Source organism: Rhinopithecus roxellana, chromosome 2 (genome assembly GCF_007565055.1).
Source record: "Rhinopithecus roxellana isolate Shanxi Qingling chromosome 2, ASM756505v1, whole genome shotgun sequence".
Classification (NCBI taxonomy): Eukaryota; Metazoa; Chordata; class Mammalia; order Primates; family Cercopithecidae; genus Rhinopithecus; species Rhinopithecus roxellana.
The window spans coordinates 52301915-52326450 of record NC_044550.1 but is presented as its reverse complement, the minus strand read 5'-3'; the positions used below and the strand labels follow the sequence as shown (position 1 = coordinate 52326450).

The following is a 24536-nucleotide window of genomic DNA, read 5'->3' as shown; positions in this document are numbered from 1 at the left end:
GGTAAGATGTCCAGCTGTCTTAGTCTGTTTTCTGTTGCTTATACCAGAATACCTGAAACTGGGTAATTTATAAAGAAAAGGAATTTATATCTTACAGTTATGAAGGCCAAGAAGTCTAAGGTCAAGGGACCACATCTAGTGAGACCCTTCTTGCTGGTCAGGACTTGCTAGAGTTCAGAAGCAGCACAGGGTATCACATGGCAAGGGAGTGACCTTCCTAACATGCTAGCTCAGGTCTTTTCCTCTTCTAATAAAGCCACATGTTCTCTCCCATGATAACCCATTAATCCATGAATGGATCAGTTCCTCAGGGTTTTGTCCTCATGATCCAATCACCTATTTAAGACCCACCTCTAAATGTTGCCACATTAAAGATTAAGTTTCAACATGAGTTGTTTTCTTTTTCATTTTATTTTTATTTTTATTTTTTGAGACAGAGTCTTGCCTTTTTTCTTTTTTTTTTGAGACAGAGTTTCGCCCTTGTTGCCCAGGCTGGAGTGCAATGGTGCAATCTTGGCTCAACGCGACCTTCGCCTCCCAGGTTCAAGCGATTCTCCTGCCTCAGTCTCCTGAGTAACTGGAATTACAGGCATGTGCCACCACGCCTGGCTAATTTTTGTATTTTTAGTTGAGACGGGGTTTCTCCATGTTGTTCAGGCTGGTCTCGAACTCCCGACCTCAGATGATCCGTCCGCCTCGGCCTCCCAAAGTGCTGGGATTACAGATGTGAGCCACTGCACCCAGCCCTCAACTTGCGTTTTGGAGAAGACAATTATTTCAAACCATAGTACCAGGAAAAGTGCAAAAAAAAAAAAAAAAAAAATCAAGACAGAACAATTATGTGGTGTTACTTTCTGTGAAAGGAGAGGTAAATTTTTATATTTATTAATATTTGCTTGTATTTGCAGAAATTCCATAAGAATACATGAGTATTGAATATTATATAAACGCAGGCAACCATATAATTTTCCATTGAAATGCAACCGTTTCTAGAATGAAAGGGGGGATGTTATTTTATTTATTTATTTATTTATTTATTTATTTATTTAGAGATGGAGTCTTGCTCTATCGTCCAGGCAGGAGCGCAGTGGCGCAATCTCGGCTCACTGCAAGTTCCGCCTCCCGGGTTTTACACCATCCTACAGCCTCAGCCTCCCGAGTAGCTGGGGCTACAGGTGTGCTCCACCTACGCCCTGATAATTTTTTTGTATTTTTAGTAGAGACGGGGTTTCACCGTGTTTAGCCAGGATGGCCTCGATCTCCTGACCTCGTGATCCGCCCGCCTCGGCCTCCCAAAGTGCTGGGATTACAGGCGTGAGCCACCGCACCCGGCGGCAAGGGGGGATGTTATTAATCACCACTCCAGGACGACAGAGCGAAAATGGCCTTGTACTGGACAAACTGGAATATCTGATCAACCATTATAAAGTGCATGGAGTGGGAGGAGGAATGGGGACTTTTTAATTGTATTTCTAAAAAGTATCGTCTGTGGTGAATCAGAAACAAAACTCGTTCTTTACCACAGGCAGTTTAAGCGCTACCTGAAAGACCTGAGGACGGTAAACCACAGACATGAGACACGGAACTTTGCGAAAACGTAGTCGTTTTATGTACCGGGTACTTATTGGAGTTACACTAGAGACTCACTCCTGGAGTTCATCAGCCAATCCAAAGTCCGAGCGTGAGAGCCAGCGCCTGGAGGAGAGGGCTGGGCAGGCCTCAGACCTGAGGAGTGGAGCCCCGCATCAGTCAACCCTGAGGGCGGAGCTAGCCCAGGCTCCCACACCGACGCTCTGGCCCACACAGACGCTACTCTGTAGCATCTCAGGTTCCCTCTGGCTGCACTCTGGAGGACCACACTCGTTTTCTTTTTGGCTGCCAGAGGCCCCGCATCCACCGCTGAGCTGGGAGAAAGATGGCGGCAGCCGTGCGACAGGACTTGGCCCAGCTCATGAATTCGAGCGGCTCTCATAAAGATTTGGCTGGCAAGTGAGTATTTCCCAGCAACGCGGGAGTACAGAGTTGGGAAAAAAAGCCACAGCCTTAATCTCCTTAGGTTGGCCACGACTCTTGGGCGTGAAGCTAGGAACCGGCCTGACGACCAAGGGGGCGGGCCTGAGGTCGGCTAGGGAGGCAAATATTGGGAGAAGCAGAAAGCTGGAGGGGACCTTGTGCAGGGGCCTTCGAGGCCATAGACTTGGGATGACTGTCAACTTGTTCAGTGATTGATAGAATCCCTCTGGTCCCTTAGGATTTTGGAAGAGCGGCCTGAGAGACGACTGCTACCCTGGCCTTAGTAGCCTTCCCTGGTACCTCTTCCTATCGCTGGCCGGCGTCACACCGAATCTGGCCTCTCGTTGGACCTTCCTCCTCCTTTTTTTGATTCAGAGAAATGTATATTCTGGGGCCTTGATGCTATGTTTTTCGGGGAGATGGCTTCTTGGGGCTGGCTGAGACTGAGGAGGTATGGCCGCTGTCATGTCGTCCAGACCACTCAGACTGTCTTCTGTCGGTCCTTGTGTTTCGGGTATTTTCTCCGCCACCAACTCTGAAGGCACATAGGCGGAATGTGCTCATATCGCGGATCAGGATGTCTAGAGTAGTGATGTTTGCAGGAATCTGAATTTTGTCGAAATTCATATAGAATGCTTAGGTTCACTCCAAGTTAAAATGTGTGACGTGCCTGTTGTGCAAGCAGTTGTTCAACAGTATTAAGCATAGGTAGGTAGATACATATTGTTCATTTTCTCTTTGTAGATGTCACAGCACTGATCTTTTGTAATGAACTTAAAGTATGCCTCTCTAGGCCGGGTGCAGAGAGGCTGAGGTGGGAGGATCACTTGAGGCCAGGAGTTCTAGACTGGCCTGGGCAACATAGTGAGACCCCCGTCTCCATAAATAAATAAATAAGTAAATAAAGTATGCCTCTCAAGTTGATCTTCATGGTTATATCCTGACAGCTGAAATCACTTTGATGTATATTAATGGGATACACCTGCTCTAACCTGGTCATCGAAATTCTGACTGTTTTAAGTAGGCTAGGCTGCCTTTTCTCTGGTGGTAAATGTAATCTACTTTTATCAGTGGGAAATTCAGCCGTATATTTTGGGCGTAACTACTTTGTGCTGCATTTTCCCATTCAGGAGAGTGAAGATAATAATAGGACATATTCTTGTCTGAGATTATCTGAGGACAAGATGAGTATCTGTGTGCATATATACTTACCACACTTATATCACCTAGAACAGTACCTGATGTATAGAAAGTGCCGCAAGATTGTTGTTACTATCACTAAGCTGTCAGTAATATATATTCACTTATTGCATGGGTTGGAAATAAATATGTCTTCATGGCTCAATCCTTTTTGCTTGTAATTTTGTAGATATGGATGAAAGTAAAAGCAGCTTATATTTTTTCCCCCATGCTTCCTTTACTTTTTATTTTGTAAAAGAAAAATAAGTGCATTAGTTATCAGAAGAAATAGAGCTTTTCATATATTTGCAGAGTTCTGAAACTTAAGTATTTACTTTTTCAGGTCTGAATTGGAGATAAACAATAGTATTTATAGGATACTTCAGTTATCTGTTGCTTTGTAACCAAAAACTTACCAGTGTAAGACAACTGTGATTTCTCAGGATTCTATGGGTTGACTGGACAGCTTTTCTGGTCTTGTCTGGGCTCACTCATGCAGATATAGTCAGCTGGCAACTCACCTAGGGCTGGACTCACATGCATATATTGCTCTCGGCAGGATCTGTCTCTCTCTGCACATAGTCTCTCATTCATTAGTTTAGCTTGGGCTTTCTTAGGTTGCTATAAGAGAGGAAGTCACAAGACCTCTTAAGGATAGCCTAGGAAGTCTCACATCAATTCTCTAGTACTGGTAAAAGTAAATCAGAAGACCAGCCCAGATTCAAGGGGAGGGGAAATGGAGCCTACTACTCCCTCGTTAGTGGCAAAGTTACATTGCAAAGGAGCCTGGACAGAGGGAGACATGATTCATTGGAAGCCATTACTGTAGCAATCTACCACATGGTGTTGTGAAGATTAAATGAAATAAATGTGCTTGATAACTGATAGCCAGTGCTGTGTTAGCCAGCAACTCCTTCAGAGCTGCTTTCTGAGAAAAGTCTTGGGCTTGCCTGCAGTTCCTATCTGAGCAAGAAAGTATCAGGATATTTATCCTTATAACAACATGAGTTCTACCAGCTATATGTTTTAAGAGAAATACCCTTGAAATATATCAGTGGTTTTTTTCTTAATGTATTTTTTCTTGTATGTACTTTTAATGAAGGTTTCTGGGGATTTTTTAGGAGCTGAGAAACAAAGGATTCCATATTAAAGAATAATGGAGTACATTGTTTCTAAAACATCAATACTGTGTGTTCCTAGCAATTGGCATATCTGTAACAACAGTTGTTCAATACATGTGGTTGAATTAATGAATAGCTACAGAGGGGCAGAGCTTGTATTTGAACCCAGGTTCATCTACTCTAAAAAGCTCATTTTAAACCTACCAGACTATGCTCGTTTTCTTGTTAAAAACTCGATTAGAGCCGGCCGCGGTGGCTCAAGCCTGTAATCCCAGCACTTTGGGACGCCGAGACGGGCGGATCACGAGGTCAGGAGATCGAGACCATCTTGGCTAACACGGTGAAACCCCATCTCTACTAAAAAATACAAAAAACTAGCCAGGCGAGGTGGTGCGTGCCTGTAGTCCCAGCTACTCGGGAGGCTGAGGCAGGAGAATGTTTTAAACCCGGGAGGCGGAGCTTGCAGTGAGCTGAGATCATGCCACTGCACTCTAGCCTGGGCGACAGAGCGAGACTCCGTCTCAAAAAAACAAAACAAAAACAAAACAAAACAACTCCATTAGAAATGCTTTCGCATAATGTGGATTAACACAGCTGTCTAAAGTTTATAAGAAATTAGTCAGATGGCCGGGCGCGGTGGCTCAAGCCTGTAATCCCAGCACTTTGGGAGGCCGAGACGGGCGGATCACGAGGTCAGGAGATCGAGACCATCCTGGCTAACACTGTGAAACCCTGTCTCTACTAAAAAATACAAAAAACTAGCCGGCGAGGTGGCGGGCCCCTGTAGTCCCAGCCACTCAGGAGGCTGAGGCAGGAGAATGGCGTGAACCCGGGAGGCGGAGCTTGCAGTGAGCTGAGATCCGGCCACTGCACTCCAGCCCCGGCGACAGAGTGAGACTCCGTCTCAAAAAAAAAAAAAAAAAAAGAGTCAGATGAAAAGCATTTTCCTCCATTTTGTAGGCTGTTTTTGTGCGTATTATGCGTTATTATCTCACATAAAGATTTAGAATAGGAGAGCCACAATGGAGGATAGACTATATTGAGGATAGACCTCAAAGGCCCCGTCTAACTCAGATTCTGATTCTCTATTTGTTGTCCCAAACACAACCATTTTAGTGGTTTTCATCTGTAGAGTGAAAGTTGATAACATGTAGAGTTTACTGTGCGAAGCCCAACATTACTTACATTTAAAAATCCTTAACAAGTAGGAGTAAGTGATATTATTTACATTATAATAAGAGAAAACCAAAGTACAGAGTTGAAATACCTTGCTCTGAGGTCACACAGCTAGTGGTGAAGCTAGAAGACAGTCCATGTCTACTTGCCTACGAGCCCTTAACTCTAAACAAACACACCTACCTTTTTGGCCTTATTTTCACCAAAAAAAATTGACGACACTTCAGATAGTGATTATTTTTGCCTGGAATGCCTGCCTTCCTACTGTTATTAAATTGAAATACTTAGGTTTTAAAGATCAACCCCATCCAATTATTTCTGTCTCCTAAAAATTATATTAGCACTTACCTATTTTTTCTGTTTGTTTTGTTTTGTTTTGAGACGGAGTTTCATTCTTGTCACCTAGGCTGGAGTACAGTGGTGTGATCTTGGCTCACTGTAACCTCTGCCTCCCGGGTTCAACAATTCTCTTGCCTCAGCCTCCCAAGTAGCTGGGACTATAGGTGCACGCCACCACACTTGGCTAATTTTTTTGTGTTTTTAGTAGAAACAGGGTTCACCATGTTGGCCAGGATGGTCTCAATCTCTTGACCTTGTGATCCGCCTGCCTCGGCCTCCTAAAGTGCTGGGATTACAGGCATGAGCCACTACGCCTGGCCAGCACTTACCTGTTTTTAAGATTTTGTCTTTAATTTTGTTTAGCTTCATTATGATACGTCTGTGGATTTGTTTTTACTTTTCTATGTCAGTTACCCTTTGCCGTGAAATAAACCCCAAAACTTAGGGCTTAAAACAACAGTCACTTATTAGCTCGTAATTCTGTAGGTTGGTAGTTTGGATTGGGCCCAGCTGTATGGTTCTTTTCTGCTCCACATGGTCTTGGTTCCTTCCACTGGGCTCCCATGTGGGTCTGTAGTTAGCTGCCCGCTGGGCCAGGTGGGCAACTCCACTTCTGTGGATTGGCTGGCTTGTTGGCTGGGGCAATATAGTTGACTGGGCTACATATCTCATTAGCCAGTAAGTTAGCCTGGGCCTGTTCATGTGACAGCAGCAGGGTTCCAAAAGACAAACACATACAAGGCCTCTCGAGGTCTAGGCTCAGAACTAGCACTTCATTTCTACCACGTTCTGTTGGTCAACTCCAGATTCAAGGGGTAGGGAAATAAACTCTACCTTTTGATATGAAGAGCTACAAAGTTATACTGTAAAGGGACATGGGTACTGGGAGTGAAATTATTGTGGCCGTTTTTTATCCTGGTCAAGCTTCGCTGGGTTTCCTGAATCAATGGATTAAATGGTTTCATCAGTCTTGAGATGTCTTCAGTTATATCTCTTTATTTTATTTTAGAAACAGGGTTGCCCTGTCTCTGTTGCCCTGGCTTGAGTGCGGTAGAGAGATCACAGCTCACTGCAGCCTTAACATGCTTGGCTCAAACAATCTTCTTGCTTTAGCGTCCTGAGTAGCTGGGGCTATAGGCACATGACACCATGCCTAATTTACAAACTTTTTTTTTTTTTTTTTTTGGTGGAGATGGGGGGGGGGGGGGGGCGTCTCCCTGTGTTGCCCAGGCAGGTCTCGAACTCCTGGGCTCAAGGGATTCTCCTGCCTCGGCCTACAAAAGTGTTGGGATTACAGGTGTGGGCTACTCTGCTTGGCCTGTATCTCTTTAAATGTTGCCTCTGCCCCATTCTGTTTTTCCTCTAGGCTCCAGTGAAATCCCTGTCAGGCCCACTGACTATAACCTCTAGGCATCTTACTCTGTCTTTTATTTTTTATTTTTTATTTTTTATTTATTTATTTTTTGAGAAAGAGTCTCGCTCTGTCACCCAGGCTGGAGTGCAGTGGCGTGATCTCAGTTCACTGCAAGCTCTGCCTCCTAGGTTCATGCCATTCTCCTGCTTCAGCCTCCTGAGTAGCTGGGACTACAGGCGCCTGCCACCACGCCCGGCTAATTTTTTTACATTTTTAGTAGAGACGGGGTTTCACCGTGTTAGCCAGGATGGTCTCAATCTCCTGACCTCATGATCTGCCCATCTTGGCCTCCCAAAGTGCTGGGATTACAAGCGTGAGCCACCGCGCCCCGGCCTGTCTCCTCCATTTGAATGCTTTATTCTGGATTAGTTCTTCAGACCTACCTTCTAGTTTATCACTTCTTCAGCTGTGTCTAATCTGCTGTTAAGTACTCCATTGAGTTTCTAAATCGGGTTGTATTTTTTAGCTCTGTAATTTCTGGTGGTTCTTTTTTCCAGTGATACTTTTTATGACTCCTGGTCTGTTGCTGAAACTTTAAAGCTTGTCTTTATCCCCATGAACATTGTAAGCATGATTGTATCATGCTCCTTCTGGTAACTCCAGTCAGTATCTGATGTCCTTGGTTGTTGCGATTGTCTGTTGCTTTTGTTGATTCTAGAGAGAAATTTCATTACCTGAGAGTGCTAACAGTGTAGAATCAAGGCTTCAGAATTTTTTTGGTTTACTTGGGTGGTCTTGGGATAGAATTTGTAACCTTACTTCCGAAGTGTGTGTCTCCTCCTTTGGCAGATATGGAACTTCCATTCCCATTTGTGTAGCTCAGTTAGTCTGCCAGAAATGGCAGCTTGCTTCTCAGTGCTTCCAGCAGATTTGCAGCGAGCCCGCCTTCTCCTCCCTACAAGAAATGCCACTCTGCCTCTCAGCCGTCTTTCCACCATCAGCAAATGCTTTTAGACAGACTATTTGGTTTATCTTATTTTCCTCATTTTCCCTTTCTTGTTAGGATTTTATGCAATTAAATTTTTTTTTTCATTTCTTTCAGCTTTTCATGTTGGCTTTTTTTTTTTTTTTTTTTTTTTTTTGAGGGAGGGTTGGTCCAGTCATTTAGTTCACCATTACTGTAAGTGGAAGATCTGTTAATACCTACCTTTACAACTCATTGTGATCTTAAATGATGACTGTGGTACATTTTCATGCTTTATTTACCTCCAGATTCCTTTCAAGTGCCAAGAAATTAGGAATCAACATACTGAACTTTGGTTCATACACATAAAAGATGCTCAATTCACTGATGATAAATGTATAGATGTTCAATGCCTTAGTAATAACACTTATTTTCCTCCATACTTTTTTTTTTTTTTTTTTTTTGAGACGGAATCTCACTCTGTCGCCCAGGCTGGAGTGCAGTGGCACAATCTCGGCTCACTGCAACCTCCATCTCCTGGGTTCAAGTGATTCTTCTGCCTCATCTTCCTGAGTAGCTGGGACTACAGGCGTGCACTACCACGCCTGGCTAATTTTTGTGTTTTTAGTAGAGACGCAGTTTCACCATGTTAGGCAGTCTGGTTTCGAACTCCTGACCTCAGGTGATCTTCCTACCTCGGCTTCCCAAAGTGCTGGGATTACACACGTGAGCCACCGCACCTGGCCAGATTTTTTTGAGGAAGAAAATATTTGGCACTTGCACATTCTCCATATCAGTCATGTTTCTCTTTGTATATGAGTACTCATATAAAAAGCTGTTATTATCTATGAAGCCTTCTTTGACAAATCTTGTTCATTTTTGCTTTGCTCTCACTCTGTCACAGGCTGGAGTACAGTGGAGTAATCTTGGCTCACTGCAGCCTCCACCTCCTAGGTTCAAGTGATTTTCCTGCCTCAGCCTCCCATGTAGCTGGGACTTATAGGGGTGCACCATCACACTTGGCTAATTTTTGTATTTTTAGTAGAGATGGGGTTTCTCCGTGTTGGCCAGGCTGGTCTTGAACTCCTGGCCTCAAGCGATCGCCTTCCTTGGCCTCCCAAAGTGCTGGGATTATAGGTGTGAGCCACTTTGCCTGGCCTTACTCTCTTTTGAGTTAATATATTACCTCTTCATTTGTCATATTGCTTATATTGTTCAGTTTTATCATAACTTTTGTTTTTGTATTATTGTAATTTAATTTTTTTTTTTTTTTTTTTTTTTTTTTTTTTTGAGACAGAATTTCGCTCTCTCGCCCAGGCTGAAGTGCAGCAGCGGGATCTCAGCTCACTACAACCTCTGCCTCCCAGGTTCAAGTGATTCTCATGCCTCAGCTTCCCAAGTAGCTGGGATTACAGACACATGCCACCACACCTGGCTAATTTTTGTATTTTTAGTAGAGATGGGGTTTCACCATGTTGGCCAGACTGGTCTCGAACTCCTGACCTCAAGTGATCTGCTGCCCACCTTAGCCTCCCAAAGTGCTGGGATTACAGGTGTGAGCCACCGCACCTGGCCATATTGTAATTTAACACTTAACGTATTAACTTTTTATTTTATTTTATTTTTTATTTTATTTTTATTTTTTTGTGACGGAGTCTTGCTTTGTCACCCAGGCTGGAGTGCGAGGCGAGATCTCCGCTCACTACAAGCTCCGCATCCCGGGTTCACACCATTCTCCTGCCTCAGCCTCTCGGGTAGCTGGGACTATAGGCGCCTGCCACCACGCCCAGCTAACTTTTTGTATTTTTAGTAGGGATGGGGTTTCACTAAACCCCATCTGGTAGCCAGGATGGTCTTGATCTCCTGACCTCATGATCCGCCCACCTCGGCCTCCCAAAGTGCTGGGATTACAGGCGTGAGCCACCGCACCCGGCCTAACTTTTTATTTTTAATCTTTCCCTTTGTCTTCTCAGCCATAAGATCTTCAAAGACTAAGGTCATTTAAAAACTTTTTAGTATCATACGCAGAATCTCATATAGCATCTTAAAATGCCTAAGGACTTAATTAACACTTTGGGATGATTTTGTGTGGCAATATTAAATTTCTGTTTAAGTTCCTGGTTTAAAACAGGTTTGTTAGTCATTTTATGTTTTTATTGTGAAAACGTAATCTCTGTTCTTAGATACTAGAATTTACATATTAGAGAAGCAAGGGAGCATGCAGCCGCAGTGCTGTACCTCACTTTTTTTTTTTTTTGAGATAGGGTCTTGCTTTGTCCAGGCACATGCCACCACACCTGGCTAATTTTTGTATTATTATTTTTTATTTTTAAAATTTTTGTTTTTGAGATGAGTTATCAATCTGTTGCCCAGGTTGGAGTTGCAGTGGGAAGATCTTAGCTCACTGCAACCTCCACCTTCTGGGCTCAGGCGATCCTCCCACCTCAGCCTCCCAAGTAGCTGGCACCATAGGTGTGTGCCACTATGCCTGGCTAATTTTTTGTATTTTTGGTAGAGATGAGGTTTTACTATGTTGCTCAGGCTAGTCTCAAACTCCTGAGTTCAAGACATCTGCCTGCTTTGGCCTCCCAAAGTGCTGGGATTACAGGCATGAGCCACCACGCCTGGCCAGTTTTTGTATTTCTTTTTTTTTTTTTTTTTTTTGTAGAGATGGGGTTTCACCACATTGCCCAGGCTGGTCTTGAACTCCTGGACTCAAGTGATTTACCTGCCTTGGCCTCCCAAAGTGCTAGGATTACAAGCATGAGCCACTGCGACTGGCCCTCAATTTATTAATCTATAAAGCTGGGAATTTATGTAGGCAATTTCTAAGGCCTCTATAAGTTATATAATTTGATGAGTGTAAAACTTTGATCACTTTTTAGGTTGGTTTGTTTTCATTTTTTCTTCCTATTCCCAATACAGATTAGTTGATTGATTATGAAACTATATGTTAAAACTTAGGTTAGGCTGGGCACAGTGGCTCAAGCCTGTAATCCTAGCACTTGGGGAGGCCGAGTTGGGAGGATTGCTTGAGTCCAGAAGATGGAGACCAGTTTGGGCAATGTAGTGAGACCCCATCTCTACAAAAAGAAAAGAACAGTTAACCAGGAGTGGTGGCACATGCCTGTAGTCCTAGCTACTTGGGAGACAGAGGCAGGAGGATTGTTTGAGCCCAGGAATTGGAGGTTTCAGTGAGCTATGATCATGTCACTGCACTCTAGCCTGGGAGACAGAGTGAGACCCTGTCTCAAAAACAAAACAAAAAAAAAAAAAACAACAAAAAAAACCCCACAAAACCATAACAACCACAAAACAACTTAGGTTAATTAGCAAATTTATGTAAGTGAGACACTGTTATCTTTGAATCTAATATTGTTAGTATAAAATAATCTGTGAGGATAAAATGTAAAAGATCTTAGCCATAACCCTTGATTTAATTAAATATGAAAAAAATAAAAGATAGCAAACCATTGAATGTATGACTTATCTGAAAGCATGCCCAGGGCCATAAAGTAATTTATCTTTTAAGGACCCTCAAACTTAGCTATATTGAAAATATAATTTTTTAAAAACTTAATATTTCCTTTCTTAGAATAATTTATTTCTTCTTTTGGAATTTGCTATCTTTTCTATCAGTATAACTGCTTTCTTAAAGTCACTTCGATTCATTGTGGTTTTGAGAAATCAGGTAACCAAGGTTGTGAGAATTTTGTATGAGTTGAGTCAGTAATGCTGAGTGATAGCTTGAGGGTGTGCCCTACAAAATGAAAGTCATAAATCTGAATGAGTTCAGGCTCTATTTTTGTATATTTATTTCGTAACTATTCTGGATGACCTTCTGAATAATTGCAATGCTATTAGCTTTGTAAAATGTATTTACTGCGTTTAAAAAATAGTACAATTGGCTGGGTGTGGTGGCTCACGCCTGTAATCCCAGCACTGTGGGAGCCCGAGGTGGGCAGATCACCTGAGGTCAGGAGTTCGAGACCAGCCTGGCCAACATGGGGAAACCCCCATGTCCACTAAAAATACAAAAATTAGCCACACCTGGTGGTGCATACCTGTAGTCCTCGCTACTCCGGAGGCTGAGGCAGGAGGATTGCTTGAACCTGGGAGGCGGAGGTTGCAGTGAGCCGAGATCGTGCCACTGCACTCCAGCCTGGGTGACACAGCAAGATTCCATCTCAAAAAAAAAAAAAAAGATTAAGACAAAAGAGATAAAGAATAGTATAGGCCAGGCACGGTGGCTCACGCCTGTAATCCCAGCACTTTGGGAGGCCAAGGTGGGCGGATCATGAGGTCAGGAGTTCAAGACCAGCCTGACCAACATGGTGAAGCCCTGTTTTTACTAAAATTACAAAAATGAGTTAGCTGGGCGTGGTGGCACGCGCCTGTAATCCCAGCTACTCAGGAGGCTGAGGCAGGAGAATCGCTTGAACCTGGGAGGTGGAGGTTGCAGTGAGCCAAGATTGCACCATTGCACTCCAGCCTGGGTAACAGAGCAAGACTCCGTCTTCAAAAACAGCAACAACGAAACAACAAAAGAATAGTATAACACTCATATACTAACCCCTCATTAAGAAATAAAACATTACTAATACTGTTGAATATTTGAGTGTTTATGATGTGCCAAGAATTGTTTGAGATAATTGTCTACACAGCAGAGAACAAAACACAAAAATTCCTGTCCTCGTGGAGCTTGTGTGGTCACAGATATTAGGTAGAATAGTTATTAGATCTGAATGCAAATAAAGAATAAATAGGTCCTGTCTGACAGCGTAAATGGTATTCTATCAGTGCGTTTGACTTGGTGAAGTTTATTTTGTACAGACTAAGACATTCAGTCTCTAATGTTTGGTTTCATTGCCTGGTCAACATTATCCTATTGCTGGTGAGCCTACATACATTAGGTCTGTAAGAGGAAAAGATTCCGGGTCACCTCAAATAATGTTTTTGTGTGTCTGTTTATTACACAGTTGGAGGAAATATAGCTTATCTTTTAAGGCATTTGAAAAGAAATTGACTTTGTAGTTTAAATTCAAAAATAAAACCTTCAAGAAAAAGTGACACCTTAGATTCAGTAACAGAATTATAGATTCACTCTTTCTTGTGATGAACTTGAAAACTTAAAAAATTCTGGTATACTATACTGAAAACTAGATGAAGTGGCACCTTATATAATTACAGATTTAATATTTCTTGTGATAGACTAGAAACTTTTAAAAAAAATCTGTGATATACAGAAAACCACAAACTATAGTACTATGAAAGAAACCAGGGTAAGTAGAAATGAATAAATACAAATCAAAGTTTGCATTAAAAAATATAGTACCCTCAGAACATTACATTCATTTGGTATTGTTGTAGGTATCGTCAGATCCTGGAAAAAGCCATTCAGTTATCTGGAGCAGAACAACTAGAAGCTTTGAAAGCTTTTGTGGAAGCAAGTAAGTGAAATGGAAATTTCATGCTTGCCTTGTGTTACTGAGCTAGGACTTTAAAGTTTTCTCAAACCTTGTTTTATATCAAATTATCAATTTGATATGATTTTAGAATATGCATTCAGATTGATTTTAGAATTTAAACTGTTTACAACTTGATTAATTTTCAGTGAATTATCTTCAAAATTATAATCCCAATTAAAATTTTGTATGGTTATTGTTATTATAATAGCTGATGAGGGACAATACAGCGTAATAGTGAAGAGAATAGTTTGGGTTCAAATTCTGGTGTGCTATTTTATAAGCTGTATAATCTTGGGTCAATTATTTAACCTCTCTGTGCCTCCTTTTCCTCTTTAAAATGTACTCTGTAGTACATTACTGTAGTACAGTAAAATTCTCTGTAGAATTATTGGGACATTAAATGAGTTAATACACATAGTCAAGTGCTTAGAATAGGACCTGGCATATAATAAATGCTATGTAAGAATTAGCTGTTATTAATGTTTATGTTTGTTGAATTGAGAACTAGAAATTTTCATTCTTCCAGAAACTTTTCCACACTACCTGACTTCAAACATATACAGTGATCTTGAAAATTACTCAAAATTCAGGCTGGAAATTTTATAGTGAGTTCACATCATTAATGATATCTCACAGTGCTTTACAGTGTGTTTTCACACTCATTACCTGTCACATAGGCTCCTTCTAATAACCCTTTGACTAGACCATATAGGTACAGGTATCCCTGTGTAATATATTGTAAGACAAGTCTCAGGATTAAGTAACTTTTTTTCAAGGAAATTTAGCTGGCAGAGCCCAGATCAGAAACGAGGTTTTCTGATACACTACTCTTACTTGCTTGTATTTCCCTGAGTAATACCAGCTTGTATGGTAACTTAAATGCCTAATGACGCTTGTAATGAAACTGTTTTCTCAGTCACATCCAGTATTACCCAATAATGAATTCCAATTAATATGTGATAAGCTAATTAATTACAACTGCCTTAAAAAAATACTGCCTTAAAAAGTTACTGCCTTAAAACTTAAAAGGTTACAGACCTAAAAAATCATGGCCTCCAGTGTGAGATAAACCAGCAATGGTTTTGAAAACACTGTTAGGAGTGGTTTATTGAGAACATTGCACTGTAGTAGCAGACGAATAGTGCTTTTTATAAACTTCGATCTTGGCTGGGCATGGTGGCTCATGCCTGTAATCCCAGCACTTTTTTTTGAGATTACGGGTATGAGTCATGGCACCCAGCCAAGGGATCACTTGAGCTCAGGAGTTCAAAACCAGCCTGGACAATGTGGAGAAATCTCGTCTCTACAAAAAAGTACAAAAGTTAGCCTGGCATGATGGTACATGCCTGTAGTCCCAGCTACTTGGAAGGCTGAGGTGGGAAGACTGCCTGAGCCCCAGTGGTCGAGACTGAAGTGAGCGGAGGTTGCATCACTGTACTCCAGCCTGGGCAGCAGTAAGACGGTCTCAAAAAAACAATGAAAAAACATATACATACATACATACTTTGATCTTTGTATAAGCTTTGAACCAGTAAACCACCAAGAAAAGCAGTCTACTGTTAAAATCATTTACATCAACTGAACAGTTTTTGAATCACTTATTTTCCTAGTAACTGCTGCTTTAAGACTTGAATAAGCAATGGTTCAGAAGGATGATGCATTAAAAATGATAGTAATAGTTACAATAGTAACATTTGTTGAGTGCTATCTACCAGGTATTGTTTAAAGTACTTTGTGTATATTATTGCATTTAAGCTTCATAATAACCTTATGAAATAGGTGTTACAGATAAGGAAACAGAAGCACAGACAAGTTAAGTTTCTTGTCTGAAGCCGTATAATCAGCAGTGGTAGAAGCAGTGTGGCTCCAGAGCTTAATCACATAAAATAATACCTCGTAAATGTTTATAAATAATGTCAGTACATCTAGTGCTCACTGAAGTTCTTATTTATTGTCTTTATTGGGAAAGTATAAGTGGCAATAACTGTACTGTCAGCACTTTATTTAAATTTCATGAAAATTATTTTACTGTTTTTTAACTCCTTTTTGGAACAAAGTGTGATATAAGCACATAAATAAAAGTATAGGTGTTTTTGTGCCTTCACTTTGTAGAAAAATAAGATAAAATTATCAACTTTTAAAACTTTTTTCAATTATTTATGTTTCTTAGAAAAGTTATGTTATTTTTGCTGTTTTAAATTTTTTTTTAATTAATTAAATAATTTATTTATTTTGAGACAGAATCTAGCTCTGTCGCCCAGGCTGGACTATGGTGCTGCGATCTCGGCTCACTGCAACCGCCGCCTCCCAGGTTCAAGTGATTCTCCTGCTTTAGCCTCCTGAGTAGCTGGGACTACAGGTGCCCGCCACCACGCCTGACTAATTTTTCTTTTTGTATCTTTAGTAGAGACAGGGTTTCACCATGGTGGTCGGGCTGGTCTCGAACTCCTGACGTCGTGATCCACCCGCCTCAGCCTCCCAACGTGCTGGGATTATAGGCGTGAACCACTGCACCCGGCCTATATCTACTGTTTTTGTGTAGTCATTGTGTAATCAAGTATTTCAGCATAAGGAAAACTCATGATGTAATATAAAATGATAGGGGTATGGAAATCCTTGAATAATGCATTGAAGGCTGCACTAATATAGATTGTTGTTAGTATTAATTTTACGTAAAGGTTGATTGTTTAATGACACTGTATCAGTATCTCATGTTTTCTTATCTTTTTTTTTTAACAAGTGGTAAATGAGAATGTCAGTCTTGTGATCTCGCGGCAGTTGCTGACTGATTTTTGCACACATCTCCCTAACTTGCCTGATAGCACAGCCAAAGAAATCTATCACTTCACCTTGGAAAAGATCCAGCCTAGAGTCATTTCATTTGAGGAGCAGGTAAAAATCTAGAGCAGTGGTTTTTTAACTTGAGCAGTTATTTTGAGAATCTGGTATTATTAAATTCTTAAAAGAGATAATCATCCAATTTCATTTTTGACAAAACTTTGTGCCAAACAGCATTTTATGATGCAAAATCAAGTAAATATTAGGATGTTACAACTCCAACTGACATTTGCTTATAAAGTAAAACTTGATTTTCTGAACCAAATATTGCTCTCTAGACAATTTTTTAAAATCAGTAAAATTGGTATTTCAGCTGAAAACAGGAAAACTCCAGCATCGTGTATGCAGGAACATACAAGCTAAATTTAACATTTAAACTACAGTATTTTGCCATAATCCACATTGCAGAAATGTGTTGCTTCAGTTCACTACTTTGATATTCTGTAAATGTAAAATTCATAGGAAAACTTGGGTGGTCTCGATAAACTTTTACTATTTATTTGGCAGCTTAGTATGTTGAATTGCCACTTTAGAATAATTTTCCTACTTATTTTAATTAGTTACTAATGTCAGTTGAAATGATTTGACATGTATACCTGTTATTCCAGGTTGCTTCCATAAGACAGCATCTTGCATCTATATATGAGAAAGAAGAAGATTGGAGAAATGCAGCCCAAGTGTTGGTGGGAATTCCTTTGGAAACAGGACAAAAGTATAGTAAATAGTGGATATTGGATGACTATATATAGGATGTATATCATTGCTCACTTATATTTTTTCTTACATTCTAGAACAGGAAACAAACAAATACAAAAATTTGTAGTGTGTTAGAAGGTGATAAGTGCTGTGAAGAAAAGTAAGGGGGCAAAGCAGGGACAGGTTGTATGTATATTTAAATAGGGTGATTGGGGTAGTAGGGTGGCCCTGATGTCACTTTATCAAAGACTTGAAGGAGGTAAGGGAGTAGCTATGAGTGATCTGAGGAAAGAATATCACCAGATACTTTTTTTTTTTTGAGACGGAGTCTTGCTATGTTGCCCAGGCTGGAGTGCAATGGCATGATCTTGGCTCACCGCAACCTCTGCCTCCTTGGTTCAAGCGATTCTCCTGCCTCAGCCTTCCAAGTAGCTGGGATTACAGACACGCACCACCACACGTGGCTAATTTTTATATTTTTACTAGAGATGGGGTTTCACCATGTTAACCAGGCTGATCTCAAACTCCTGACCTCAAGTGATCCGCCTACCTCAGCCTCTCTAAGTGCTGGGATTACAGGTGTTTGAGCCACTGCACCTGGCCGAATATCATCACTAGATACTCTTAGAGGAGAGGGCTAGTGCAAAGGCCCTAAGATGGGAGCAAGCGTGAAGTGTTTTCTTAATAAGAGCAAGGAGGCCAGTGTGGATAGAATAGAGTGAGCAAAGGGGCAAGAGATGAGGGATGAGAGCAGAGAGTACTGGGGACCAGGTTATGTGGAGTTTTATAAGCCATTATAAGGAATTTGACTTTTCACTAAGTGAAATAAGGGGGAACCATTGGAGAATTGTCAACAGAACAGTGAAATGATCTGACTTCTGTTTTAAATAGTTAGTCTCACTACTGGATTGAGAATAAACTGTAAGCAAGCAGTGATAGAAGTAGGGATATTGGTTTAGAGGCTTGTGAGACCAGGTACAGTGGCTCATGCCTATAGTCCAAGCACTTTGGGAGGCTGAGGTGGGAGAAGATTGCTTGAGCCCAGGAGTTCAAGACCAGCTTGGGCAGCATAGCTAGACCCCATCTCCACCAAAAAAACAAAACAAAACAAAAAAAGCTGGGCATGGTGGCACATGCCTATAGTCCTAACTACTTGGGAGGCTGAGGCGGGAGGATCGCTTGAGCCCAGGAGTTTGAGACCAACTTGGACAACATAGTGAGACTGCCCCCTATCCCTACAAAAAAAATTTTTTTTTGTTTTAAATTAGCTGGGCCTGGTGATAAGCATCTATACTCCCAGGTACTTGGGAAGCTGAGGCGAGAGGATTGTGTGAACCCAGTAATTTGAGGCTGCAGTGGGCCATGATTGCACTGCTGTACTCCCACCTGGGACACAAAGCAAGACCCTGTCTTTTTTAAAAAAGGCTTATACAGTACCACAGATAAGATGGATGTGAGAAGTATTCTAGATATGTTTTTTAAGGTAGAGTAAGGATTTCCTAACGGCTTGTATGTAGAGTGTGCAAAAAGTCAAGATAAATCCTGATTTTTGGCCTGAGCAGTTGGAAAGTTGGAGTAGGGAAGAATAGGCTTGTAGGGAATATTGAGAGTTTCATTTTGGACATATAATATCCAAGTAGAAATATGTAGTAAGGAGTTGAATATATTAGTCTGGAGATGAGGAGAGATATCTGGGCTAGATATACATATTTGGGAGTCATTGACATATAGATGGAATTTAAAGCCATTAGACTGGATGAGATGGCCAAAGGAGGGAATGTAGATAGACCAAAGGACTGAGTATACTGAGGCCTGGAGCACTTCTACGTTAAGAGGTCAGGGCCTGGGGGAAGATGTAGCAAATGAGAAGGATTATCCCTTGAGGTAAGAAGGAAATCAGAATACTGTGGAGGGTGGTGTCCTAGAAGCCAAATGAGGAAAATGTATCAAGGGGCAGGTGATGAGCTATGGCATTGATAGGTCAAGTAAGATAAGGAGTATCTTACTTGTGAGAAGTAATACCCTTAGGAGAGTGGGACAATGAATGGACTCAGCATGTAAACTTGGCAACATTAAGGACTTGTTAAAGGTCATAATGATTAAAATTAGATCAGTCATGCTGGGCACAGTGGCTTCATGCTTATAGTCCCAGCTACAAGCCTCAGTCCCGGCAGAGGTGGGAGGATCCCTTGAGCCCAGAAATTTGAGCCCAGACTGGGCAACACACTGAGACCCCATCTAAAAAAAAAATTTGATTTGCTGCTTTTTCCCATCACATTTCAGCTATATGAGTGCAGGAAAGGAGTGAGCGAACAATTAGGTTTAACCACAGTTACGATTTTTGCCCAACAAGTATGACAGCAAGAGAGGGACAAGGGAGATGAATGCCTATGCAATTCAATGATTACAAGTGAGTACAATGAGTGACCATAGGAATTAGGCTAGGTGAAGAGGAAAGTGAGGCCTTTATGGGGAAAGGCAGTGACATGTAAGGGATAAGTGGTTTGGAGGGCACAGTGGGTTCAAGGATTGTTGGGTTTGAGATACTAGAGAAAATGAGGTAGAAAAACAGTTTTAAAAAATTAAGATGGCAAGGCATGGTAGCTCATGCCTGTAATCCCAGCACTTTGGGAAGCCAGGGTTGGCAGATAACCTGAGGTCGGGAGCTTGAGACCAGCCTGGCCAACATGATGAAACCTTGTTTCTACTAAAAATACAAAAATTAGCCAAGTGTGGTGGTGTGTTCCTGTAATTCCAGCTACTAGGGAGGCTGAAGCACAAGAATCACTTGAACCCAGGAGGTGGAGGTTGCAGTGAGCCGACATCTCGTCACTGCACTCCAGCCTGGGTGACGAGTGAGACTCTGTCTCAAAAAAAAAAAAAAAAAAAAAGATGGTTTATAACTCTTATTCAGCCAATCTTACCTCTTGATGTATGTATTTTTTAAAATTTATACTTCTGTGTGAAACATTTCTCCTAAGTATATTGTATGAGGATGAAAGGTGTGAGACTACTGGTTATTGTATTGAAAACACTTCCTCTTCAAGTTGGCAAGTATAAAACGGTACCAACTGTGAAGGACTTAAAAATGTCTTCATCTGCCTTTCTACTCCTTTACCAGGTGAAGGAGGGATTCTTTTTTGTTCTTCATTAATATTTGCAATAGTGAGGCAGACACTGCTTCAGACATCTTGCCTTTTGTGCATTATTTATGAAATTACTAGGCAATGATGCTCCTTGAAAAAGCAACAAGTTTGTAAAAAAGCAACCAGTTTGTAAAAAAGCCTTCATATGTAGATGTTGAATTTTGCATTTCAAGGTCCCTTGATAATTTGGTAGTTTGAAAAACCTGGGCTTTCTTGATAGCATTCGTCTTATTCTTTACCTAGCATTTTCTCCCTAGCACAGGGCAATTGATTCCTTTTCAGTGGTAGCTGAAATAAATATAAAATTAGATATTGTTTTTTGCAGTGGTCATAACTGTCATTTTAGTAGTACTGTAGCATTATCCTTATCTGTGAGTAAACCAAAGAGATAAAAGTGTCATTGGTTTTCTAAACAAGTTAAAGTAGACTTTGGATAAATGGGAACTTTTTCTTTCAAAAAATGATTCATTCTGATTATTAAAGTAATTGATGTAATAGTTACACTTAGCAAAAAATTGGAAAATTCAAGAATATAGTGCTGTACATGGCAAGCAATGTATATTTGAATTGTGAATGGAAAAAAGTACAGAATATTAATATATGCAAAAAATTAAATTTGCATAAATTTCTCCTCCCATTCTCCATCCCCCCCAAAGCAATAAAGTATAGAATTATTTTCAAATCTAGGGCCAAGTGAATTATAAACTCTGTGTTCTTGCCATATGGTAGCACCACTCTTGCAGGTAAATAGGATTAATTTTTCTGTTAGGATTAATCTTGTTTCATGTGAGTTTTGAATTATGTGAGGTCTTTAGTTATACATTCCTGGCATAAAATGTGACCACTGAGATGAAGAAGAAAATGAAAACCACCTATAATCTTACTACCCACAGATAATTGCTATTACTATCTTGATATATGTGTATAGAAATACATTTTAATAGTGTTTTACATACTGTTTTATCCAGTTTTTTCACTTAGGAAAAATACATAGTGACTAGATTATAATTATACAGTATTCTACCTTTCTTTTTTTTGAGATGGAGTCTTGCTCTGTTGCCCAGGCTGGAGTGCAGTGGCATGATCTCGGCTCACTGCAACCTCCGCCTCCCGGGTTCAAGCTATTCTCCTGCCTCAGCCTCCTGTGTAGCTGGGACTGCAGATGTGTGCCACCATGCCCAGCTAATTTTTGTGTTTTAGTAGAGACGGGGTTTCACCATGTTGGTCAGGCTTGTCTTGAACTCCTGACCTCATGATCTGCCTGCCTCAGGCTCCCAAAGTGCTGGGACTATAGGTGTGCCACCATGCCCAGCCTTGTATTCTACCTTTTTTATGCACTACAACTTGATCATCAATAATATCATAATGGGTGATTTCCATTTTTTTTCCTAGCATAGATATTTATAAATAATTTTACAAATTAATATCCTTTTATATGCATATGTGTGCACATCCCTGACTATCTTTTTAGGATTTCTTTTCTTTTTGAGACTAAGTCTTACTCTGTCACCCAGGCTGGAGTGCAATGTCACGATCTTGGCTCACTGCAACCTCTGTCTCCTGAGTTAAAGCAATTCTCCTGTCTTAGCCTTCCGAGTAGCTGGGATTACAAGTGTGTGCCAACCATGCCCGGCTAATTTTTTTGTATTTTTAGTAGAGACAGGGTTTTACCATGTTGGTCAGGGTGGTCTCGAACTCCTGACATCAGGTGATCCACCCACCTAGGCCTCCCAATGTGTTGGAAATACAGGCATGAACTGCCACGCCTGGCCTTAGGATTTATTTTCTAAAGGTAAATGTATGGTGGGTTAAGGGTATATGCATTTTAAAGGATTCAAAGGATGGTTGGAGAGCATATTTCCCAATTATTTTCTAGGAAGGTTGTCCCACTAGTCATATATGATATACCCCTAAACTGGGAAGTTGTTCTTTAGCTTTTAGCTTATGAGATTGAGGATTAAAAGCAGCTAAGATATAATGTGATTAATGATAATAAAAATTCAATAAAACTTTTTAGTTTTTGTATAATGCAGTAAAAAGTTTGATTACCTTATGGTACCAGAATATATATGAGGAAGAAACAACATATCTTCTATTATTACTAAAATTTTCTTGACAAAATATTGAGTCATTATGTGTTTTTCTGTTACATCCTAGACAGTACAATGTAGATTATAAACTGGAGACTTACTTGAAGATTGCTAGGCTATATCTGGAAGATGATGATCCAGTCCAGGCGGAGGCTTACATAAATAGAGCATCGTTGCTTCAGAATGAATCAACCAATGAACAATTACAGATACATTATAAGGTAACAGATAAGTTGATTTGGAATTAATTTTGTATTGGAGAATTGTGACGTATTAAGATATTCCAGAACATCTGATAGATGCTCTTAAATATTAGAAATTGTTTCTCTGTTTTTTTTTTTTTTAACTCTCGCTTTTTAATTTGTCCCCAATTGAAACATTTTCCCTCTGTAGGTATGCTATGCACGTGTTCTTGATTATAGAAGAAAATTCATTGAAGCTGCACAAAGGTACAATGAACTGTCTTACAAGACAATAGTCCACGAAAGTGAAAGACTAGAGGCCTTAAAACATGCTTTGCACTGTACGATCTTAGCATCAGCAGGTAAACATATAATAATTTATACTTAAATGAACAGTTATCTTTGCTTAATAACTTTAGGTTGGTTACTGTTGGAAAATTTAGCAAGGAACTATTCTTCAAAGGGATGTCTTCGTAATACAATTATGGTAAATGTAGTTTAAGTGTTTAAACGAAAACAGAAATAAAATGATTTGTTAAAATAATTTAATATGCTCATATCAGTCTATTATACATATGTGTTAAGAATAGTTAAAAGAGGGTTGGGTGTGGTGGCTCACGCCTGTGACGGATCACGAGGTCAGGAGATTGAGAACAGCCTGGCTAACACAGTGAAACCCCATTTCTACTAAAAATACAAAAAATTAGCCGGGCATGGTGGCAGGCGCCTGTAGTCCCAGCTACTCAGGAGACTGAGGCAGGAGAATGGCGTGAATCCAGAAGGTAGAGCTTGCAGTGAGCTGAGATTGTGCCCCTGCACTTCACCATGGGTGACAGAACAAGACTCCGTCTCAAAAAAAAAAAAAAAAAAAAAAAAAAAGAATAGTTAAAAGAGATAATGTGAAGTTCTAAAATTTCACTAAAGAAGTGGATATCAACTTAAGTGAGAATTATGCAGAGTGAAACAAAAATAAAAATCTGTAGATTGATGAAATGATAATTAATACACTGCTTTTGATTTTTTTTTTTAACCTTCAAGCCTCAGTTTTAGACCTGACATCCTTTTCTTCAATACATGTAACAAATATTGTTTGTTCTTTTTACTGAATTATAGCATGTAAATCACTTATGAAGTAGAATGGGCGTTAAGAGGAAATGCTAATTCTAAACCATAGCTTTTCTTAAATCATTCTATCACCCAGGCTGGAGTGCAGTGGCGCAATCAGTACTCACTACAGCCTCAACCTCCCGGGCTCAAGCGATCCTCCCACCTCAGCCTCCCAAGTAGCTGGGACTACAGGTGCACACCACCATGCCTGGCTAAATTTTTTGTATTTTTCTAGAGATGGGGTTTCTCCATGTTGCCAGTCTGGTCTTGAGCTCCTGGGCTCACGTGATCCACCTGCTTTGGCTTCCCAAAGTGCTGAGATTACAGGTGTGAGCCACCACACCCATCCCATTTTATTCTTTATAGACTAGTAATCTTATTTATTTTATTTTTTGTTACTGAAAAGGCAGTACATGAACATGGTACTGCTTCTTTTTCTAAAGAACTTTTACTGGTTTTTTACATTTCTTTCAATACAAATGGTAGCATATACACGCTTTTGCAACTTACCTTTTTATTGTAATTGTGTACATCATTGTGATCTTTACATGTCAGTACATATAACTCATTCTTTTTGATTTTCTGTTGTCTGGCTTTAACATAATTCATTTAGTCAATCACAAAACTATAGTGATTATGCACATGTATGAGTATATGTATAGGTTAACTTTCTGGATCCAAAGGTACATACTTTTGAATTTTTGATAGATGTTACACATTGCCCTGTACTATTACACTCCAAACAAAAATATTCATGAGCACCTGATTTCTTACACAGATATTACCACATTCTTTTATCTTTTCTGATCCGGTAGATGAAAAACCATATCTCACTTTAGTTTTAATTTGTATTTACAAAAGCT

The 24536-nt window shown here is 40.3% G+C and overlaps 1 protein-coding gene across 3 annotated transcripts in view; it reads left to right on the top strand.

Annotated features, from left to right (window-relative positions):
* The first annotated feature begins 1136 nt into the window (after positions 1-1136).
* Positions 1137-24536, top strand: part of COPS4 (COP9 signalosome subunit 4) — a 41766-nt gene continuing 18366 nt past the window's right edge. The window contains exons 1-7 of one of the 3 annotated variants that reach the window (XM_030919041.1): positions 1864-1989; positions 2252-2464; positions 13517-13596; positions 16355-16506; positions 17061-17164; positions 22452-22605; positions 22778-22928. In XM_030919041.1, the coding sequence (XP_030774901.1) occupies positions 2418-2464; positions 13517-13596; positions 16355-16506; positions 17061-17164; positions 22452-22605; positions 22778-22928 (688 nt within the window). In that variant the 5' untranslated portion in view covers positions 1864-1989; positions 2252-2417. Of the gene's footprint in view, positions 1990-2251; positions 2465-13516; positions 13597-16354; positions 16507-17060; positions 17165-22451; positions 22606-22777; positions 22929-24536 lie in introns of all 3 variants that reach the window. The other 2 variants (XM_010358949.2, XM_010358948.2) reach the window with 2 other exon arrangements.